This window comes from Myotis yumanensis, unplaced genomic scaffold, assembly GCF_028538775.1.
Source record: "Myotis yumanensis isolate MYYU_CA2020_CCGP unplaced genomic scaffold, mMyoYum1.0.hap1 SCAF_16, whole genome shotgun sequence".
In the NCBI taxonomy this organism is placed as follows: Eukaryota; Metazoa; Chordata; class Mammalia; order Chiroptera; family Vespertilionidae; genus Myotis; species Myotis yumanensis.
This window is the reverse complement of record NW_027223767.1, coordinates 37,461,744-37,485,054: the sequence shown is the minus strand read 5'-3', so window position 1 is coordinate 37,485,054 and position 23,311 is coordinate 37,461,744. Positions and strand designations below refer to the sequence as shown.

Here is a 23,311-nt window from a genome sequence, read left to right as displayed (position 1 = left end):
GTCCCAGGTTCCATTCCGGCCAAGGGCACATGCCTGGGTTGCGGGCTCCATCCCCAGTGTGGGGTGTGCGGGAGGCAGCCGATGAATGATTCTCTCTCATCATTGATGTTTCTATCTCTCCTTCTACCTTCCTCTCTGAAATCAATAAAGAAATTTGTATTAAAAAAAAAAAAGTGTTGGGCAGAGGTTTGTCCAGCCTTTTTTTTCATTCATTCATTCATTCATTCATTTTTTTATGGCCTCTTTTTTCTGGTAGGTGTTAATAATGAGGTCTTTAAAGAGGAAAGCAGTCACCCTTCCCCAGTCCAGCGCCAAGATAAGGACGAGGGGAGGGAAGCAGGGTCTTGCAAGTGCCAGGTGGGATCCTGTCTTTATAGAAAAGGTTGATATTTTACTCATCATGGGTTGTTGCATTATTTTTTTACAATATTGCATTAAAATACTGTTTATCTTGCTTACTGAGTTTTTGGCACCCCGTGAAATGTTGCAGCTGAAATGCCTGCCTTGCTTCACCCTAGGCCAGGCCCTGTCCCAGTCTAAATTCACCCAACCCTGTGGGGAATTGTTGGAGACAGGACCAGGATGGCAGTAGCCAAAGGGACAGATGGATAACTGTCGTGAAATTTAACTCATCCTCTGAGGCAGCTGCTCAGCCCCCACTTCCTCTGTGAAGTGACTGAAAGCTTGGGTAGATTTTGGAGAGCTTCCTGTGTACCAGGTGCTGTGGGACGCACTCATATAATCCCACAGCAACCCCTGAGGCAGGTACCCATTCCACAGAGGAGGAAACAAAGGTACTTCCTTTCTCTCCCCACCCCCACCTAAGGTCTTTGGACAGGGCCTGGGGAGAAGACCAGGCTTCACACCTTGATCACACCCTGGCTCAGGCCTTTTTTGGGAGCCTGACTTACTTGACTGCCAGTGGAGGTAGCACAGGGGGACCAGCCCTTGCTCCCACGCACAGGTTACTTCCTGTTCTTGGGTAGGAACTGTTTTTCTTCCTCTAGGCTCCTAGAGCACAGTGCCCCTATCAGTACCAGCATTCATTTCATTCTGCTTTCAGGGCTTAGGGGTTTACAAGGAGGTCTCCCTCACTGAGTGATGGTTGAGGCTGTCCCATCATTATTTCTTCCAGAGAGCCTCCCACTGTGTGCTGCACAAAGTAGGTGCTCAGCAAAATGAGCCAATGGACAGCCTCTGGGCAGACATGCCTCTACTCCCAGGCCTTTCTCCTTCCTCCCCCCTTTAAGCTGTCCTGATTCACAGAGCTCACCTGTTTCTTCACCCCGCTGACACTCTTCTTCGCACCTTTCTCTTTCTCCCCTACGGTCTTTGGACAGGGTCTGGGGGAGAGGACCACACTTCACACCTTGATCACACTCCGGGTCAGGCCTTGTTTGGGGGCCTCTGTGTTTCTCACCCAGTCAAGGTAAGGTCAGAGTTCTGCTTGGGAAGTAGCACCCCACGTCCGGTCATTCATTCTCTAAGTCTGTTCTGAGAACGGGTGGGGGTATGGAGGCAATGAAAGACTCAGGGTTTGTAAGAGCGAAAGGTATCTATTTAAAGGGACAACAGTCTCAGAAAAAGGCAGAGGGGACCTCTTTACAAATCTCAACTCCAAAGTCTAGTTTAATAAGGTCCCCATGTCCCTGTGAATCCCAGCCTCCTGATCCTAATGCCTACTAACAGGGGCTTCTTCATTCATCTTCCTTTTCATCTTTTTCCATTTTCTCAGCACTTTCTGTTTCCGTTTCTCCCAGTTCTATTTCCTCCAGGTCTTCCGACTCTCTCCTTTTGGCTTCTGAAAGGCTCTCCTCTTTGTCGTCGGACCCATTTTTTATTAATTCTTCTGAGGGTTTCTGGTCCAGATCTGAAGGCCTCCTGTAAATTTCTCTCGACTCACCCTTACTCAACTCCTTGCCTGCTCCTCCTGATTCTCCGGACCATCTCTTCATAACATCTCTCGAACTTTGCCCCATGGCTCCCAGTTCTCTTCTCAAGGAGATGTTTTTTTCTACTCCTGTCATCCTATCTTCCTCGTATCCGCTCGCGGTGAGGGTTGGACTTTCTCCGTTAGACTGCTCATCGTCTGCGCCCTTCTCCATGTCATCCTGCGCTCTTTCCCAGTGCTTCATTATCTTCTCGTGTTCGTCTCTCACTCTTCTCACTCTTTCCTTCCCCTTTGCCGCTACTTTGGCTTTATCCAGTGCAGCAGCCTCTTCTGGAAAGGAAGAGAGAAAGGTAAGTGTGTATCCTGCGGGGCCTGGGTGAAGCCCAGCCTGTGGTGGCCTGTGCTTTTAAGAGAAGCAGTCCTTTCCAAAGGGAGAGAAAGGAACTCGTCCACTACTGAGGACCAGCTCTGTTCCAGGCGTGGTGTGAGCCGCACAGAATATACCGTTCACTTGTAAGTGCATGGTGTCATGACGGTGCATAATGTGTCATTGATTCGAGTTTGCAGTCAAGGGACCTGGGATCGATAAAGAGGAATCACACACCGTGGTCATACTGCAAATGAATGGAGGGTCTGAATGTGAACTCGGGACAGTCTGCCCCCACAGCACATTCTCTTTCCCACAAGAAACAGCGGAGGCGCTGGGAAAGGACGGAAGGGCTCTTTTCTCCAGCACTCCCATTCCGCATTTCCCTGTCCCCGGGAAGCATATTTCATCATTTGTTGGGAGGCTCCCTGTAAAAATAGGCGCAGACTGCTGGCAGCAAGTTCAGCTGGAGAGCTAGTTTACAACCAGAGGGATCCTAGCTCCGTTTTTAACCAGCTACAGAGAAAAGTCACCAGTTTCCTCCTGAGTCGCCCCCACATTCTCTTCCTGGGAGCCCCCCATAGGTGCCTAGTGGCTCTCCGGTCACAGCTGGGAAAAGGCTGCCATTTGGGGGTGAAGACATAGGCAATGCTGCCACCTGCTGTTTTGGGAGGGAAATGCCCTGCCCGGCTGCGGCCACTGGCCTCAAGGCCTTCCCGTGACTTCCGGAGGACCCCTTTTCCAGCACGTGGCCTGCCACGGTTGGCAAGGGCAGCGTGAGGGAGGCTGCGTGGAGCACCTGCCCCTTCCCAGTTGTGTCCCTTCCCACCTGTGGCTCCTGAGAGCAGCTCTCTGAGGGGATCCAGCCACCACATGGCAGATGCTGAATGATAAAGGGCTGCTCAGGTGCCCGAAAACTCCACACCCAGATTCCCATCACCACGCCTGGGTCAGAGAGGGCTTCCGCCTTGGTGCCTGGAGGCAGCCCTGTCTTCTTGGCTGCACAGAGCCACTGCGATCAGGCTAGGGCACCACAGAGTGGCAGACAGGCTGTCCTGGCACCAGAACCGTGGTTAAAGCCTAGGTTCTAGAGCCAGGCTTCCCAAGACAGAAAACCACTGTGAACCGCAACCCCTCTGCCTCCGAGTCACCCATCAAATCAAGCAAATAGTAATGCTATTTTATAGTGTTCCTGCAGGACCAGTGAGTCTCATCGGAAGCACTGAATGGAGATCAATCTCTGTCCCCCACCCCCTCTGGGGTCCATCCCTAATGACTCAGGTGGGCTGGGGGCCTGGAGTCCCAGCCACCTCCTCTTCCCTCACTTCCATCCCAGAGCCTCTTAGAGCCTCTTCACTCCCCGAGGCCTTGGGAGAAAGAATGTGATAAAGCGGGTCTGAGTCTCTGCACCTCAGCCTAACCCAGGGGTGGGCAAACTTTTTGACTCGAGGGCCACAATGGGTTCTTAAACTGGACCGGAGGGCCGGAACAAAAGCGTGGATGGAGTGTTTGTGTGAACTAATATAAATTCAAAGTAAACATCATTACATAAAAGGGTACGGTCTTTTTTTTTTTTTAGTTTTATTCATTTCAAATGGGCCGGATCCGGCCTGCGGGCCGTAGTTTGCCCACGGCTAGTAACCTCTGACCCTATGCTCTTTGCCCCCTTCTCCCCCGTCTCCCCTCTATCCCCTTCCCTCCCCATGTTGGTCCCAAAGAGCAGCTCCTGGAAGCAGGGGACCATGTGGCTCTGAGTCAGACTGTGTGTGACCCAGGCGGGTCACTCAACTTCATTCCGCCTCCGTTGCCCCCCAAACAGTTACCTACCTCCTAGGGTGGTGAGGACTGAATGCGAGGCGTCACCCAGTGCCTGGCACACAGGAAGAGCCCCGAAAGTGTAAGCAGCTGTCGTTCTGCCTCTGTCTTTGCTCCTGCTGTTCCTACCAGAAATGCCCCCCCTCTCCCACCACGCACGTGGAAAAGCCTCGGGCATCGTTTGGAGCAGCGGTTCTCAACCTTCTGGCCCTTTAAATACAGTTCCTCACGTTGTGACCCAACCATAAAATTATTTTCGTTGCTACTTCATAACTGTAATGTTGCTACTGTTATGAATCGTCATGTAAATATCTGATATGCAGGATGGTCTTAGGCGACCCCTGTGAAAGGGTCGTTCGACCGCCAAAGGGGTCGCGACCCACAGGTTGAGAACCGCTGGTTTGGAGCTTGGAACAGACAATTCTTCCCCCTTGGAGACATCCCTGTCTCCCCAGGGAAGTCAGAGCGCTGGGCCTGTGCCCAGGGCACAGCCGTTCCTCCAGATCATCACTGGCCTGCAGGAGCCCATTCAGGGACAACTCTAATTGGCTTTCCCACTGGGCCCCCGGCTCCTCCAGGGCCGGGGCTGAGCCCCTGTCTCCCCAAATCTCACACCTAACTGGCGTGTGACCAGTCCTCAGCAGATACTTGATGAATTAATTGAAGAAACACAGAAGTGGGCTCTCTGGGCAGACAGCGGGCTCAGACCCCCGTCCACAGTGGGCTGAATCGCCTCCCTCTCCTGCCCCAGCAAAAGGCTGGGGTGCTGGTGGCACTGACGTCAGAATGCCCGTAGACCAGGGGTCCTCAAACTACGGCCCGCGGGCCACATGCAAATACAAATATTGTATTTGTTCCCGTTTTGTTTTTTTACTTCAAAGTAAGATATGTGCAGTGTGCATAGGAATTTGCTCATAGTTTTTTTTTAAACTATAGTCCGGCCCTCCAACGGTCTGAGGGACAGTGAACCGGCCCCCTGTTTAAAAAGTTTGAGGACCCCTGCCGTACACAGCGCTCAGCCCGGGACCAGCTACTGAGCGTGCACTGGGGCTGACAGGCGAGAATGCAGGGGGTGGAATTCTGAAGCCGCTGCCTCTGGGCTCCAGGAACTCACCTTTCTCTTTCTTTTCTTTGAATATATCCCTGTAGTTCGTTTTCTTCAGCTCATCGATGATGCCCTTGTTGGCATCGTCCAAAGCCTGTGGGTGGTAGAGGAGCCAGAGAACTCTCATAACCCCTATTTGGCACCTACACTTCCCCTTTCACCCCAGTCCCAACCCCGGGAAGCAGGGCTCTGCACTAACCCTGCCCGCTCCTTTGCTCCCGGCTCCTGCCTGGATGTTAGTGGATACACAGGGACTTGGAAATACCCAGGTTATGTGGTATGAGAGACGTGACTGCAGGGCTTAGGCATGTATTTGGGAAGCGTGTGTATCTATTGGTTTCCACTTTTTTTTACAAGTGATTCCTTTGGCTTCAGCCAACGCAAAGACACAGTGCAAGTCCCTAAGCCTGCAGCAGGTCAGCAAGCCATGGAGGGAACTCAGACACACTGCGGCGTAGGCCTGTGCACATCCTGAGGGCAGACTCTGCCTTCTTGCCCGTGACGTGCACGGGGGAAGGGGGAGCACCAGCAGCCACTCAGAACATCTACTGATCGATCACCAGGCCTAGACACTCGTCTGCACCCCCGGTGCGCCTTCCTGCCTGGAGATGCCAACCCAGGGGGGTAAAAGGTCAGGGGCCTGGTCCTATGCCCCTTAGGGCCGTGGGGCTGTTTGGCCCCACAGACACTTCTCTCTGCCTCTCAACCTTTCAAAACTCTGCTCAGTCCTCAAGGTGACCTCGAACCCCCCTTGATGGGAAAGCCCCAGCCCCGCCTCCCTGCCGGGCTCTCTCACTCTGAATCTCCCGGTCCGACTGCACTGTCATAAACAAGAGGGTTGTGTTTTAACTTTCCTGCTGACGCCAAGCTTCCCGAGGGCCAGGGCCATGGCTGTCGCCTTTGGACTGAACAACGCAGGCCAACTCGTGGTCGACCAGCATTTCCTGGATTTAATTGCCATGCCACCTGTCTCCCACACGTGCAGGGTGATCGTGTGGAAGAGGATTCACTGGGAGAGACCACGCGTGTGAGCTGAGGAGCATATGGCTGGGCCTCAGGGACGGGGAGCGCTCCACCTCTGGGGGCCAGGTTCGAGGGCGAGGTGCACGTTCAGTGACAGGCCCAGGTTGCCCTGGGCCAGGAAGCAGGGCGCAGACTGCCACATGGCGGGGTCTGTTTGGGAGCGACTTCTCCACCGTGACAGGGAAAATAGGGCTTCACCATGGTCCTCACAAGTTATGATCTCACCCCCTAAAAATCCGAGTGGGTCAGTGGCTCCTTTGAGGTTCTTAGACCTTCAAGTCCAGGCTGGTTCTTTGCCCCGAATCCTTCTGCTATTGTGGCCCAACTCCTGGACCCAGGCCGGGTCTCCTTTTCTGCCTCCCACAGATGGCTCAGCACCCACAGCCTCCCGTGCCTGCAGCCTGGCCACACCCTGCCATCCTGGTCCTTCAAAACCCCCAGGAGGCCCACCTCCAACTGCAGCATTTTAGGGTGTCACTTCCCAGGGCCCCCGCTCCCTTTCCTGAGTCCTTGCTGCACCTCCCGTGCGGTTCCCGCTGCCCCGAGTTATGCAGACGACTTCTTTAACCACTGGGCAAGTTCCCCAGACCAGGGGCTATTTAACTCACTCCAGCCGACACCTACTGGGGTCCAAGTATGTCAATGGTTCTCAACCTTCTGGCCCTGTAAGTACAGTTCCTCATGTTGTGACCCAACCATAAAATTATTTTCGTTGCTACTTCATAACTGTAATGTTGCTACTGTTATGAATCGTCATGTAAATATCTGATATGCAGGATGGTCTTAGGCGACCCCTGTGAAAGGGTCGTTCGACCTCCAATGGGGTCGCAACCCACAGGTTGAGAACCGCTCAACTATGTGCTGGTGGTGGCTCTGGAATTTTGACCTGGGACAGCTGAGGGGCAGCAGTCTGCTAGGCAGCGGGAGGGAGGTGGCCAGCGGACTCACGCTAAGCTGCCTGTGCATCTGTGAGGTTAGTTGCTGACCCTCCTAAGGTTGTCCACCTGCCTGGGGCGGCCTCAGCTGTGTCTCTGCCTCCTGAAGCTGACGGGCCAGGCCAGCACCGCCCAGCAGACATGGCCGCGAGGACGGGACTGCTCGAGGTCTGCACTCTGTGGCCCTACAGCCACGGGCGGCTGTGCAGCATTGAAATGTGGCTAGTGTGACTGAGAAACTGAATCTGAAATGTAACTTTCCAGTCCCGTTCACGTAAGTGGCCGCAGGTGGCCGGCGGCGGCCTTGATGAGCAGCGCAGGTGGAGGCAAGCGAGTGAGGCAATCACACTATTTCTTGTGGTCTCCTGGAGGAGGAAGGGGTTTTGTTCTAAAACCAATTTAGGTCTCCACTAGCATTAAATAAAAGAAAATGGAAAATAAGCCCTGGCCGGTTTGGCTCAGTGGATACAGCATCGGCCCTCAGACTGAAGGGTCCCAGGTTCGATTCTGGTCAAAGGCACGTCCCTCGGTTGTGGGCTCCATGCTCAGCCCTGGTCAGAGCCCATGTGGGAGGCAGCTGGTCAATGTGTGTCTCTCACATCGATGTTTCTCTCTCTGTCTCTCCCCCTCCCTTCCACTCTCTAAAAAAATCAATGGGAAAATATCCTCAGGTGAGGATCAACAACAACAAAAAGGAAATGAAAAATAAAATAGGATAAGGAATATCAGCATCCAGAGTAAAGGTAAATATGTTTTGTAAAACCTGCCTTTCCACTTTTTGTTTATTTAAAAAAAAAACTATGTGTGTGGGTTGCTATAGAAACTGATGGCGTGGCAGGTGTTTGAAGGCAGCGCCCCATCCAGACTGTGCCCTGCAGCTGGTGGTCCCAGTGCTTGCGGACTGGCCGGGGGAGGGCTGCGGGGCTGAGGCCCACCCACCCCTGCCCAGGCGCCCGCCCCGCCCGGTGGGGAGAGGCTCACGCTGATGATGGCCCGCTGCGCCTCGTTGTTGTGGACCAGCTTCGCTCTCTCCAGGGCCTTCTCGAAGTTGTTCACGGCCGACTCGAAGTTTCTCAGCTTCACTGGAACACAGGGGAGGCAAGCACAGGTGGGTGGTGACATTGGTGCTGCAGGAGGCGGGGCTCCCGCAGGCCCCCCGGCCTGGCTGGCCCCTCCCGGGGGAGTTGGAAGCTTGTGTGAGCTGGAGGCAGCCCCAGAGCTGCCCGGGGCCACCCTTCCCCTGGCTTTCTGGGGCCATCTCCCCTTCTAAGGACAGGACCTGGGAACCTGAGCCATGTGTCTCAGGCCATTCGAAGGGGTCAGTGAGGGAAGGGGGCCTGTGCCCGCATCATGTGTCTCCAGTACAGGGGCCAACAACTCCATCCTGTCCCATCGTCTGATGGTTCCAAAAAGGAAATCTATATTTTTAAAATATTCACTCCATTTTGTAAAGAACTTTGCCGACTCCGGCCAGTGTGGCTCAGTGATTGAGCCTCGACCTATGAACCAAGAGGTCATAGTTCAATCCCGGTCAGGGCACATGCCCAGGTTGTGGGCTTGATCTCTAGTAGGGGACGTGCAGGAGGCAGCCGATCAATGATTCTCTCTCATCATTGATGTTTCTATCTCTTTCTCCCTCTCCCTTGCTCTCTACAATCAATTTTTTAAAAAAGGATGGAGATCTATACCTACATTTGTGTTGAACCCTAAATAGGTTTTTCCAAGGCCTGCAACTTTCTCATCACTGTCAGAGACACTTACGAGAAGTTAATGAGAGGGCAGGAAGGACGAGATTAGTATTTACTGAGTGTGCTCAGTGCTTGCATGCTTACGTATTACTTTATTCTTTACGCCAGCCCTACAGCTGGATATCATAATTATCCCTATTTACAGAGGACGGAACGGAGGCACAGAGTGGCACCTGCCCAAGCCCTGCCCCCTAGGCTGTGCTGCGTTTGGGGAAACTGAGACCAGCAGTGAGTGGCCTGGTTCTGCAGAGACCCTCGGGGCCCAACAAGTCCTCAAGAGTGGACTCAGGATGACGTCCAGCCTGAGGGGTACGTCCCGCCGCCCCTTCAGCTTACACAAGGCCCTCCTAAGAACAGGAAATAGCTCTAGGAAGAGCCACAGCAATCGTGTCTGCAATTTAGATTTAAAGCTTTCAGTGCTTTTCTCTATGCTTTTAGGAAAGAATCTATGATTTGTAACAAGGCCCATGAGGCCCTGTGGATCTGGCCGCTCATCAGCTTCCTTCCTCCAAGCCTCCCTGGCCCCGGGAGCTCCCACGTACATGGGTCTCCTCCGGCTTATACGACCAGTGCAGTTCCTGCCCACTTCCTACACGCTGCTCCTTTGGTGAACTGCTCTGTCCTCAGCTCTTAAGGCAGCTGGTGCCTCTCATCCTTCAAGAGTCTGCTTAAAAGTTAACCTCCTCAGACAGGAGGGCAGGGAATTGTTAACGGTTTTGCTCCCTACTGTACACCGAGAAGGCACCAAGTACGTTTTTGCAGCATGAATACGTGAATGATTATGCCCCCCTGGTCATAGCACTGGCCACATGTCCTCCCTCGCCGAGGTCAGCTATGTACCTGGGGCAGGAGCAGCTTAGCACAGCTTCGCAAAGCCCGAGCTGTGGAGTCAGACAGAACTGGGTTCTAGTCCCAGCTCCATCGCCTGTTAGCTTGTGACCTGGAGCCATTTCTTTTTTAATATTATATTATGAAATACTAGAGGCCCAGTGGCTCAGGGCTTCTGGCTGAGTGGTGCTCCCCCTGGGGGAGCGCACTGACCGCCAGGGGGCAGCTCCCGCATTGAGCGTCTGCCCCCTGGTGGTCAGTGTGCGTCATAGCGACTGGTCGTTCTACTGTTCGGTCGATTTGCATATTAGCCTTTTATTATATAGGATTTCAAATGTACACCAGGGTAAAAGGAGGAGTATAAGGAACCCCCAACACGCATCACTCAGCGTCAACAATTATCAAAATATTGCCAGTCTTGTTTCATCTGTTTCTCCATGCCCCTTCCCCTTGCTGGTTTTTTGAAAACAATTTCACTGAGATGTAATTCGCGTATCATCAAATGCACCCATGTCTAAATATACAGTTCAATGATTTGTAGTAAATTTATAGAGTTGTGCAATGATCACCACAACCCAGTTTTAAAACGTTTCCATTGCTCCAAAAAGTTCCCTCGTGTGACCTGGGGCAATCTGCTGAAACAGTGCCTCAGTTTCCCCATCTATAAAGTGAGGACAAGGATGCCTACATCACTGGCTTGCACGGTGGTTACATGCAAGAATGCAGATGTAAAGAGCGCCAAGCAACACCAGGTGGCGCTGTTTTGATGAGGACGCGGTGCTGTGCTGGTCTGCAGCTGAGCTCGAGGGCAGGGCAGCTATCAGGACGCCTAAGCCCTAACTGAACTTAGCCCACAGTAGGCACTAACCCTGGTCAAAAGGGAGGGGTTGGTCCCCACTCTCAGAGTCAGAATTCATCTGGGCAGGGGCACACTGGGATGTGAGGTTTGGCCCACAGGTTAGGGGCACACTGGGATGTGAGGTTTAGCCCCCAGGACTCCCAGCCCAGGTGTGCAGCTCGGCCTGAGTGCCTGGGAAGGTAGGGTGTCCTCTCCGAGCCCATACCTTGTGCCTGTGCCACCAGAACACTAGCGTTCAGCTGCCACTCGATGTCCCCCTCTTCCTCAGCGCACTGCTGGGACTTCTCGCCGTAATTCTGGGCCTGCTCAGCCTGGTCCAGCTCCAAGTAGCAGCGGCCAATCTCATGGAACAACCAGGTCTTCTCCAGAGTGGTTTTCGCCAGAGGGATCTTCTCCTCCCACCTGGGGAGGAAGAACCAGGTCAGCTCCTTCCACTCTAGCCCTGCCCTTGGCCACAGGATGAGAACTGCCCTCCCACCGCCCGCTCTTTTCCGTAAGGAGTGGTGCTAATAAGCAGTAGCATTTTTTAAAGCTTCCAACACTATTTTGACACATCTATGGGATCAAATTTGATCCAACAGTTGCAAATAATGCTTACAAAATATCATTTGAAATAACATAAAAATAATGTTTAAGAATATTCTTGTCCGGCTGGCGTAGTTGAGTGTGGACCTATGAATCAAGAGATCACGGTTCAATTCCCAGTCAGGGCACATGCCAAGGTTGTGGGCTCAATCCCCAGTGTGAGGTGTGCAGGAGGCAGCTGATCAATGATTTTTTTCTCTCTCTCTCTCTCTCTTCCTTCCTCTGAGATCAATAACAAATATGTTTTTTTTTAAAAAAAATAATATTCTTAAGTACATATAAGAAAAAATTCAACACAGGAAAAAAAAGAATGGAATGAAAACACAAACAAAATAAATAAAAAAGGTTAGGAGGATTAGCAGCCCTAGCCGGGTAGCTCAGTTGGTTAACACATTATTCCAATAAGCCAAGTTTGTGGATTCGATCCCTGTTCAGGGCACATACAAGAATCAACTAATGACTGCATAAATAAGTGGAACAAAAAATCGATGTTTCTCTCCCTCTCTCTCTCTCTCCGTTCCTTTCTCTCTCTCTCTCAAATCAATAAAATAAAATAAAGAGTAGGATTAGAATTAGTACTTGTCTTTGGGTGGTGGGACTGAATAATTTTTCTTCTACTTTTCTGTATTTTCAAAATTAATATTTTAATAATAACCATATACTTACTATAACACTTTTTATTATAAAAATATGTAAGTGAACTCTTATACTCCTCTGTCTTTTGGCACATAGACATCGGGGCCATTCAGGAAGCCAAATGACGTGTAGCAGAGGTGAACATGTCTATTTCAATCAAGCGACTAGGGCCTGAAGGACATTTCTCTCTGCACTAAGTGAGTGGGCTCACCCAGCCCAGGCTGGTCTCCAGGTCAGGCCCTCCCCCTAAGTTTCCCTGGGGCTGAGTCACCCCACTGGAGTAAGTCACTAGCCCCCAAGGTGGACATCAGAAGTCCAGCAGTTGGGCCACCTGGAGAGTTCAGACTCTGTTCCCGTGAGTCACAGAATAGTGTCAGAAGAGGTGCCGGACTCAACTGGCCCATGATAAGGATCACGTGGAGCCGGAACCGGTTTGGCTCAGTGGATAGAGCGTCTGCCTGCAGACTGAAAGGTCCCAGGTTCGATTCCGGTCAAGGGCATGTACCTGGGTTGCGGGCACATCCCCAGTAGGAGATGTGCAGGAGGCAGCTGGTCGATGTTTCTCTCTCATCGATGTTTCTAACTCTCTGTCTCTCTCCCTTCCTCTCTGTAAAAAATCAATAAAATATATTTAAAAAAAAAAAAAAGCATCACGTGGAGTGCTCATTAAAAACAGATTCCTGAGCCCTCGCTGGTGTTGCTCAGTGGATAGAGCATTGGCCTGTAGACTGAAGGGTCCTGGGTTCGATGCTGGTGTCCAGGTTATGGGCTTGATCCCCAGTAGGTGGCGTGCAGAAGGCAGCCGATCAATGATTCTCTCTCATCATTGATGTTTCTCTCCCTCTCCCTTCCTCTCTGAAATATATATATATATATTTTTTTTAAGTTTTAATTAATTTTTTTTTTTAAAAAACAAACAGATCTCTGAGCTCCAAAACTGAACCTGTAATTCACACCCCTAAAAAATACTCGAGGTGATTCTTGTCGCTGGGACATTCTGAGAAAATGCTGATTCTAGTCTATTCATTAATTTAATGGATGAGCCCCTGCGTTTACAAAGTGGCTTTCCTGAGGCCGCCTAGCAGAGCCAGGGGCCAATCTCAGGTCTTCTGATGCCTCCTTTCCTGGCACCCTGGCCCCAGGCTGGGAGTCTGGTGTGAGGGTAGAAGGTCCTGGCCCTGAGGTGGGGAGGGGGCAGTCCTTGGTCACTCACGTGTCGATGGCTTGCTGGAATTTCCCAACTCTGGCAAAAACCCTGCCAATGTTGTCAAGGGCTCTCGACTTGGCATCAGGAAGGTCACTGCGGGGAAGAATCATGATAAGTTGTTCACTAGCCATCGGGCATTGGAGGCATGACGGAAACAGAAAGGAAGTCGGAGACAGGGGCCCTGGCCTCAGGGACACAGCGTCCAGTTTAAGGGACACGCCCAGGCTGGCAGGGCTGGAGCGCACGGGGCCTCTCATACCCTGTAGCTAAGAATGAACATTATCGGGACCTTTCTGGGCGGCCACCAGTCACCAGCTAGCAAAGATGTCCCTTTGATCTAGCAATTCCTCTTTCAGAACTTAGCTCAAGAAGATAATGTAGCAAGAACACTCATTAAGGCACTGTTTACAGTAATAAACACTGGAGCCCTAGCTGGTTTGGCTTAGTGGATAGAGTGTCGGCCTATGGACGGAAAGGTCCCAAGTTCGATTCCGGTCAAGGGCACATGCCTGGGTTGCGGGCTCCATCTCCAGTAGGGAGGCGTGCAGAAGGCAGACAATCAGTGATTCTCTCTCATCATTGATGTTTCTATCTCTCTCTCCCTTCCTCTCTGAAATCAATGAAAATATATTTAATGATAATAATAATAAACATGGGAAACAGTCTGAATGTTATCAGTGGCTTAACACTGGGAATTTCTGTGTATGAAAAAATCATCCCTGATATAGCAAGTTAAAAAGTCAGATTGTAGGAGTATATTCTATGTCTACCGCCCCCTCCTGGTTAAAAGTAAATATGCAGAGCTGAAGCGTGGTGCTGTGCTCCTGGCGTTGGCCCTGGAGGAAGGGGCCATGAGCCAAGGAGTGCCGTGAATGCAGCTCTCCACTCTAGAAGAGCAAGGAGCCGGGTTCGCCCTCAGCCTCTGGAAGGAGGGAGGCCCCACCACACCTTGATCTGTGCCCACACTGCCGTCAGACTTATCACCCCCAGAACTGTCAAAGACAACGGTTTTTTTAAACCACCAAAAAACAACAATCAAACAAAAAGTGGGCTTTTTTTTTTAAGAGAGAGAATATAAGTCTATTAGCAATGATTACCCAAGGGAAATGAGAGCAGGAGGGAAACTTTGAATGGATCCGTAGTATTTAAATTTTTACAGTATTCATGTGTCATCAGGAAAAAGTAAGACAGTTCCATAAAGAAAAAGACAACTGCACCCCCTACATTGATTGTTTACCGTTACCATAGAAACATTCCCATCTCTGTTCAAAACTGCCTCCTTCTTAACAAGTGAAACAGGAAAACCCACCCCGGGTCCCAGATCCCTCTCACTCTCTCCCTTTCCACTTCCTCCTCAAGCCCCTGCAACCCGCTTGGCTTCCATGTCTTCCATGAAGCTCTCTTCCTCGGACCCAGTCTCCCCACTATGGCCAGCCTGCCTTTCTCAAACGTAAACCTGGGTCCTGGTCAGTTGGTTCGAGCACCCTCCTGATACGCCAAGGTTGCAGGTTCAATCCCGGGTCAGGGCACATGCAAGAATCAACCCATGAATGCATAAATAAGTAGAACAACAAAACAATGTTTCTCTCTCTCTCTCTCGCTTCCTCACTGTCTAAAATCAATAAATAAAGACATTCCTCTATCCACAGAGGGACTCACACATATCTGAGGAGTTCCACTGCAGCACTTTTGTGATGGCCTAAGTGCCCACAGAGATGTAGTGCCACAAATGACTGTGCAAGCTGGAACACCATTCAAAGAATTACACCCTTTCCAAGACACATTCTTTTAAAAAAAAAAAAAAATACAGAGGTGAGTTGCTTTGTTAAAAAAAAAAAATCCTATGTAATGCATAGACATAGATAAATACGTAGGTAAATACATTAAAAAGAGGCCAGAAGGAAACATCTCAATTTGTTCCCAGTGAAGTGAGGAATGTGAGGTGTTGGGGGAGAGGAGGGGAGGGAGGGAGGGAGGGAGGGAGAAGGCGGTCAGGGTCTGCTCTCAGCACCACACGGTTGTGCATCAAGAGCAACACTACAGTCTTGTGTAAAATCAAACTCATGGTCCCTCCGTACCTTCAGGCTAGGGTCCTTCCTCCTCATTGTGGCATCCGGACCTCCCACTCCCACAGGTCCTGGCCCCAGCCCTGCACACTACCCACAGTTCCCCGAATCCTCCAACCCTGCCAGGTCCCTCTGTCTGGGGTGCCCTCTCCCTCCTCCTCATCTCCTCTTGCTGACACCCCTGTTCTCTCTGAGGCCTCCTTGGCTCCCAGCAGGGCTGCCACCTGCCTCTCCTTGGGATCTTGGCCACACTTTGCACCCACTGCTCTCACGGCACCTCTGAGGTCAGCCTCCCTTTCTAAAGTGGGTGTTCTGTTGTGTGATGAATGAATGAATGAGTTGTAATAAGTCAATGTATTCATAACAATCCTATATAATAAAAGGCTAATCGACCTAACAGCAGAACGACCGGTCGCTATGACATGTACTTACCACCAGGGGGCGCCGCTCAGCCAGAAGCTGGGCTCATGGCTGGCAAGTGCAGTGGTGGTGGCAGGAGCCTCTCCTGCCTCCAAGGCAGTCAGACATCCCCCAAGGGCTCCCTGACTGCGGGAGGGCGCAGGCTGAGCTGAGAGAACCCCGCCCGCCCGCCCCCCGCCCAGTGCACGATTTTCATGCACGCGGCCTTTAGTAATATATTATACACTAACAATAATAGTAATGAGAAAGCATGCAACCAAATCATCTATAGGTACATATTGGAAGAAAGAAATGAGGGCTGGGGTCACTAAGAAGCTATGTAGGCAAGTTGGGATTTGAGCTGCACCTGGAAGAATGATGGGCTTTGGGGGCGAGAGGGAGGGGCAAGGGGCGTGGCTGATTAGAGGGAGGGAGCACCTGGGGCACACTGCGCTCACTTAAGACTGAAGGCCTTTGCGGATGTTAAAAAGGAACGAACTTTGTTTAAGGAACACCCTGTTTATGCAGCCATTTAGCATACACTTCCTGCCCGCCGTTTGTGGCAGGTGCTGGGAAGAGACAGGGAATGTAAGACAGTCCCAGCCCAGAGTCGCATGGGGCAGACAGGGGACGGGGGAGTGTGGAGAGCGCAGAGGAGGGGTTTCTAAGTCACCCTGGGGCGCATGGAAGGCTTTCCAGGAGGAAGACTCTTGTTTACATGGTGAAGAACGGTAGGAGGGCGTGGATGAAGAAAGGGCTGGCAGAGGAGGAGGTCCTGCGTAGGGACTGGAGGGAGGAAGGCTCAAGGTGTGGGCTGGGGAGAGCTGGGTCAGGAGAGACCAGGACAAGCCAGGTAAGGGAGGGCGCAGAACCGGGCACTTGAACTTGATCTGATTACTGGGTTTGTTTTGCACAGAAGGAAGGACCAGCTGGGCAGCAGGAAATCCAGGTCAGAGGAAACAGGCAAGAAGCAAGGAAGATCCGGACTGGGACTGAGCCGTGGAGGGAAACAGAAGGAAAGAGGCAGCGTGGACAGGGCCTGGGCCGCTGAGCGTGAGTAGGGAGGTGTCTGGAGAGCAGCCTGGGCTCCTTCTTGGACACTGAGTGGCCAAAGGTGACACGTCACGGACAGGGAGCCCTGGAGCACGGGGTTTGGGGGGATCAGAAGGGGTTCCCGTTGGGGCATGTTATTTGGGGTTCCTGTGGAAATGCCTTGGAATCCGATGCCTGAGCAGGTCTGGAGCTTGGGCGGGAGTCCGGCCAGAAGCAGAGATTGTGTATGTCTTTAGGGCCTGGGATAGGGTTGGGCTTACTGTCAATACATATCATTTCATTCTCACAATCCCTGTGAGTTGGTATTATTAGGCCTTCACTAGAGATGAGGAAACTGAGGTGAGCAGCTTAATCAAACCCACACAGCCTCTGAGTGCCAGAGCCAGGGTCAAAGTCAGGTATGTCTCCAAAGCTGCCCGCCTCCCCCCCCCCCCCCCCCAACACACACACACTTCTGTGATACTCCTATTCCACGGCGCAGGCAGGTGAGAATGAACTGGGAATGGACGGCATGCAGGCTCCAGTGAGGAGGAGAGGGCAGGAGGCGGAATGAATGTTCGGGAAGTCCAGTTTGACCCACATGGAGGACTGACATCAGAGGGCCTTGAGTACCAAGCAAAGGTGTTTGGTTTCTATCTGAGGCCAACGACGGACCGAGGCCTGTTTGTCAGCAAGGGAAGAAGGGTTGAGAGATGAGAAGCAGAGTTGCTGGGGGTGATGTGTGGGAGCAGCTGGAGGCAGGGAGAGCCGAGGGCCAACCTGTGCGTAGAAATAGGATGATGGGAGGCGGAAAGGGACTCAGAACTGTGGGAGGAGAAAGCCACCAAGGACGCCAAAGGTTCAAACCAGGTGCCCCGAAAGCCATGGTACCCCTGAGGGGCCACCAGGTGTGAAGAGCTGAAGAGCTGGCTACTGTCACTGTGGCTCCACAGCCCTGTCCTGAGGTCTCCGTGTGCGCTCTGCACCCGGCCCTCCCTCCCACCCTCTCAGGTGGGGCTATTGCTACGTCCACCTGAGGCTGAGAGGTTAGGTGCCTTGCCCAAGGTCTCACAGCTGGGGACACAATTCCGAAGCTCGGGTCGGCCTGACTCCAGAGCCGGGGCACTTGGTCAGCCCCATGGTCTGCGAGGCCCTGGTTGGCTCTGATTCCTGCCCCCTTGGTCCAGCCTCCTCTGGCCCACTCTTCCCCTGGCAATACCCTGTGCTCTCCGGCCTCAAGAGTCCTCCCACCTGCCTCGGTGCCTCCCCACAGGCCCCGTGAAGTGCTCCTGAAATACAGGGCTCCTGACAGGGTCCTGGGCTTTCCTTCCTCACACTTGTCACCATGGTGATTTGTTAGCGATGTCCCTCCCCTTTCACACCTCCCCTTTCACTCCCCTTGTGTCTGGGCTTTGCTGTGTTCCCAGTGCTAGCAGCCTCTGCATGCCTGGGGTGGAGGCATGCGTGCTGACATGGTGTCAGAATGAAAACACCCCGAAGAGCCAGACCACTGGAAGCTTTTTCAAGTTGTGGGCCAGTGCCCTCCCCTTTGTGGCGAAGAGCCAACAGTCTCCTTCAGCCCCTGACCCTCAGTGCTGGGCAGGTGGCTCCTCTCTCCGCGGGCTCTCCCCCCTCGCCCCTCCCCCCCGCCCCAGGCAAGCAGGGCAGGAGATGGGAGTTCAGCCACCAGCAGCCCTGGCAAGAGGCCCAGCTACACAGGCCCAGCCCAGCTCCTCTACGGGCCCCTGGCCTCGGCCCCTGGTCTCCCGCCTCCCCAGGCACTCACTATTCTTTGGCGATCTCCAGGTCTCTTCTGTGGCTCTGCAGGGCTGCTACCATCTGCCCCAGCTCGATCTGGGCATTCCCAATGCAGCTGTACAAGTTCCCAAGCAGCTCATCCTTGTTGGGCACCTCTTCTTTGTTCCATTCCAGCACCTTCTTCAGCACTTTCTCGGCTTTCTGGAGGCTCCCTTCTGCACTGCCGCTGGTCAGCACTGGGAAGCCACAGAGGGATGTGGAGGCGGGACATCTTGGTGGCTGAGGGGAGAACCCACCTCCCCCCCACCCCTCACGCCGCCCACGGAAGCCAGGGGCGCAGGCTGCTCTGCTGCTCCCTTCCCACCTGACACAGTCCCCGTCCCTCTGAGAACATCACCCACGCATGTCAATGTCCTCCAGGCTCTTGAGGATGTATCGGGCCGTCTGCGAGGGCCGGCGTTTGCGGTTCCGCAGCCATTTCTCTTGCATCAGCTTCCGGTCACGCTCCCTGGCGTAGATGGGCTTTTGTTGCCTCCAGAAGTTACTGCGGGAGTCCAGGTAGTTGATGCCCGTCATGATGAGGTCCTCCACGGTCTGGCCGTGCTTGATGGTGCCTTTGATCAGGTCTGAGGGGGAGGGTGTGAGGAGAACCAACCAGAACAGGCACCTAAGGGAGTTGCCTCCTCTTGGCTCTGGGTCCTGTGGGGGGCTCTGCCTGGAGTTGCAGAAACAGTGAGCAAAGCCAGAGCACATGGGTGGCAGAGGGGGTCCATCTGGGCCCAGATGAGGCCAGAGGCCTTCCCTCGCCGGCTTTCCCACGGTATAGCGCTGAGTGCATAGGCCCCTTATGGCAAGATATACTTTCATGAGGAACTAACAGAAGGGGCGGCCAATGGACAGCCCCCGGCCTTCCGGGCTCCCCCATACCAAGCAGAGGCCGTCTAAATGCACAGCCTGGCCCAGGTGGCCAGCGCCACGTGATTCCCCAGGTGCGAAGTGGGCCGGCGCCAGCTGGGAGCTGGGGGGTGTGCCCAGGTCCTGCCTGCCGCCTGAGCAGAGGTTAGAGCTGGGGGCAAAGCTGCAAGGCCAACGGAGTAGTCAGGCCCCCCCCTCCCTCCACAGAAGCTCCTCTGGGGAGGGAAGCATTGGAGATGAGCCAACGGTGACGCCGCCCTGTGACAGACCTGCAAGGATCCTGCAGCGGCCTTGCAATCAGCTCTGGAGAAAAGCCATTGATTCAAGGCTGATCCCTGCGCAGGCTCATCAGCCAATGGCCAGTCTCCCACCCCGCCTGTTTAAGTGAGGCATTCATTTCAAGGCTCCGTCCCATGTCCTGTCGCTGCCAGCACAGTGTGTTTGGAAGATCGGTGGGCCAGAGGTGAGGAGGCTGGGCTCTGGCAGCAACTCCACCATTAACTTGCTTGTCAACCTGAAGAAGTTACTCCCCATTCAGGGTCTCTCTTTCCTTATCTCTAAAAAGAAGGGTTGGCCCAGCCGGCATGGCTCAGTGGTTGAGTGGCGACCCATGAACCAGGAGGTCATGGCTCGATTCCCAGCCAGAGCACATGCCTGGGTGGTGGGCTTGATCCCCAGAGGAGGTGTGTAGGAGGCAGCCGGTCAACGATTCTTTCTCATCATTGATGTTTCTCTCTCTCTCTCTCTCCCTCTCCCTTCCTCTCTGAAATCAATAAACATACATTTAAAAATAAATAAAAGGAAGGGCTGTACCAGATGAGGTGTGGGGCATTCTAGTATTAGTGTCCTCAGATTCCCCTTCTAGCACCTCCCCGCTGGAATTCTTTGTCCTTTGTCCTTACTGAAGGCCAAGGGGACACCCCCTTCAGGGACACGGTGGTAGAGGAACCCAAATCTTCGGAGTCCCCTCCCAGGGTAGCACAGTGCTCGAGAGCACTGGTTCTGAAACGGAACTTCCTGGATTCAAATCTGAAAGCTCTGCAACTGCTGACCTAGGCATGACCTTAGGTGACTTAACCTTTCTGCGCCTCAGTTTCCCCATCTGTAAAATGAGCGTAAAACCTGTCCATAGGAACAAGTGGCTAATAGGATAGATTCTGCCTCTGCCTCGCGCATTCAGCATCCACTCCAGACCCCCTTCGCCCCGTTCCCTGTTGCAAACAAAGCGCCTGAGACCTTCATCCAGGAGGAGCTTCTCCAGATACTCCTTATCCACATAGAGCTCGCCTAGCAGCTGGCGGACAGTCTTCTCGCTCTTGACCGAGCCCCTCCGCTTGGACTCTGTCTTGGGGTAGTATGAGACCTGCCTCACGGGATGCGGCTTCTGCAGGGCTTTCATACTCTGGGAAGAGAGAGCAGCACCCGACAGAGCCTCAGCAAGGCGCACAGAGAACCCAGGGGCCCAGAATCTGGGATCCCAAACTCTTCCTCCGGGTCCTCCCAGGGGACCGAAACCCATGGAGTGTTTCTGCCCCAGGGGATAGCGGGACGATCAGGGCCCCCGTGGAGCTGGGGCAGACTCCCATGGCTGCCTGTGACGGGTAGGAGCTAGTTCCCCGCAACAGGGCCACTAAGACCTGTGTGCCTCGGGTACGCGTGGCCTCTTCCCTGGAAGGATTGTAGCATCAGAACCGGGGCCCTTACCTCAGCCTGCTTGCTTAAGAAGGAGAGGTCTCCTTTGTTCTCCAGCTTAATTGAAGAAGGAGCTGCAAGGACAGAAGCTGGGGCTCAGGTCGACCAGACCCCCAGCGTGACCTGTCCCATATGTTCATGTGGAAATGGCTGCCTCGGGCAGGGGGGTGGGGGATGTTGTGGCAAAGCTAGCTCTGAGCCAGCCTGGCAGGCAAATGGTGCATGGTGTTTTGTGTAATACTCTTGTAGGAGGCTAGGCAGCCCCTGCTAGCCCAGGGCCATGGCAGCCAGATTCCCAAACAAATGGATTCCCATGCCATGCATTTCCACACCCTGCCATCCACACTGGCAAGCTCTCACTCTCCTTCCCTCTCCCCCAACACAAGGCCAGCTCTTGGTGCACAGGTGGTAAGGGAAGAAGCCAGAGACTAGGGAAGACTAGACTCGGGACTCCATGCAACCCTACGATACCAGGCCCAAAACAGGCATATTCATCTGACTTGAGGGAAACAGCCCTTCTTATCTGGCATGGAGGATAACCAGACACTGCAGTGCTCAGTATAGTGGATCGGGGATTGGTCCTCCCAGTGAACGGTTCCTAATCTTCAACAAAATCAGCAGCAGCCAAATCCAAGCATGGGACTCCCTGTAGGCCTCCTGGTGGTCACCCCCTAAGGCCCTCAGGCCTTCCTCCAAACCTAAGAACTCTAAGAGACTTCCTGGATAAGGGCCCAGGTCCCACAGCCACTCACTTCCCACTGAGTTATTGATGGCTTCTTGGGCTTTCTGAATTCCAACTTTGAATTCCCGATCAGGCCGTAGCTTGTAGCCTCGATGATAGAACACCAAGGCAAACTCAAAGTCTCCCATGGTGTACAGGGTCTCCGCCTTTTGTAAAATGCCCTGAAATGAGAGGAAGTCAAATCAAGGCGGACAGACAAGGCATCCCAGAATTCGGGTGTGGTGGAACAGTAGGGGCTTGGGTAGGGGTCAAGGTTGGGATACCGAGGCAGGAAGCTAGACAAGTGACCTATCAAGAAAGAGAAAATGGCCTCAGACTCTAGGCCAGTGATGGCGAACCTATGACACGCGTGTCAGAGGTGACACGCGAACTCATTTTTTTTGGTTGATTTTTCTTTGTTAAATGGCACTTAAATATATAAAATAAATATCAAAAATATAAGTCTTTGTTTTACTAGGGTTGCAAATATCAAAAAATTTCTATCTGTGACACGGCACCAGAGTTAAGTTAGGGTTTTTCAAAATGCTGACACGCCGAGCTCAAAAGGCTCGCCATCACTGCTCTAGGCAGTCTGGCTCATTCTCCTACCACTTCTAACCAGAGGGCGCTGCAGACAATGGCAGTGGTGAAAGCAAGTTGGAGTTCCCCACCCCTACAGTCACCTTGCAGAAAGTCGGGTCGCCCTGGAGTGAATCCTCAGCATCCTTCAGGGATTTCTCTAACTCTCCCATCTTCAGGTAGCACTTGGAGCGGGCAACCAGGCAGTTCTTGTCTCCATCCTGAAGGTGAAGAGCCTGAGAAAGGAACCACACAGGCTCACAGGTACCAGGCAGGGCAAGGTAGAAGCCGGATTGGTAACGGCAGCCCAAATCAGGATGCCTGCTAGCCTAGAACAGCACTCAATCCCCTACGGGTGCGGTGGAGCAATCTATGCTAAGGTTATGTATGATACTGTTAGTTATTTACTGAGACTTCACTTCTGCAAGAAGTCTCCCAGCCAATCACCCCGCTAGTGATGGGGTACGGGGCCTGCTCTGTAGAAGGAGGACAATCAATCACGAAACATTTGATTTAAAAAGTAGAAGCCCAGCTGGCATGGCTCAGTGGTTGAGCATCAACCTATGAATCAGGAGGTCACGGTTTGATTCCTGGTCAGGGCACATGCCTGGGGTTATGGGCTCGATCCTCAATAGGGGACGTGCTGGAGGTAGCCAATCAGTGATTCTCTCTCATCATTGATGTTTCTCTCTCTCTCTCTCTCTCTCTCTCTCTCTCTCCTTCCCCTCTGAAATCAATACAAATATCATTTTTTTAAAAAGTAGAAGAGGTCAGAATAGTTATTGAGAATCAGGTGGAACGCAGGTGGGAATTGGTGGAAAATGGCTTAGCAGGGGCTTATCTGTCACTGTGGTGCACCCATCAGGAACAAGTGCCTAGAAACGAGTGTTATCCAGGCACCGTCGGGAATCCCGAGCGGTGATGGGCGATGGATAGGCTCAGAGCGCGACTCACGTTGCTGAAGCTGAGGGCAGCTTTAGAGAACTCCCCGCAGAGATACAGCCGCTCGCCCTCAGCCATGTAGGAGGGAAAGGTGCTTCGCAAGATGTCAATTTCTTGGTCCGACATGATGACGGAATTCTGAATTCGGAAAAGCTGAACCCGAGAAAGGGAGAAAAGAAGGCGTAGAACCTCTGTTTGGCTTGTGGAA

At 52.8% G+C, this 23,311-nt stretch overlaps 1 protein-coding gene across 1 annotated transcript; it reads right to left on the bottom strand.

Annotated features, from left to right (window-relative positions):
• Window positions 1-1,550: 1,550 nt before the first annotated feature.
• On the bottom strand, window positions 1,551-23,311 carry ODAD4 (outer dynein arm docking complex subunit 4). The gene is made up of 12 exons (XM_070394761.1): window positions 23,116-23,311; window positions 22,266-22,397; window positions 21,614-21,764; window positions 20,874-20,935; window positions 20,406-20,571; window positions 18,656-18,880; window positions 18,283-18,490; window positions 13,006-13,092; window positions 10,777-10,973; window positions 8,118-8,218; window positions 5,188-5,272; window positions 1,551-2,221 (listed from the first exon to the last, which is right to left on the bottom strand). Exons 1-12 carry the CDS (start codon window positions 23,227-23,229, stop codon window positions 1,698-1,700), a joined length of 2,052 nt encoding a protein of 683 aa, XP_070250862.1. The 5' UTR covers window positions 23,230-23,311; the 3' UTR covers window positions 1,551-1,697.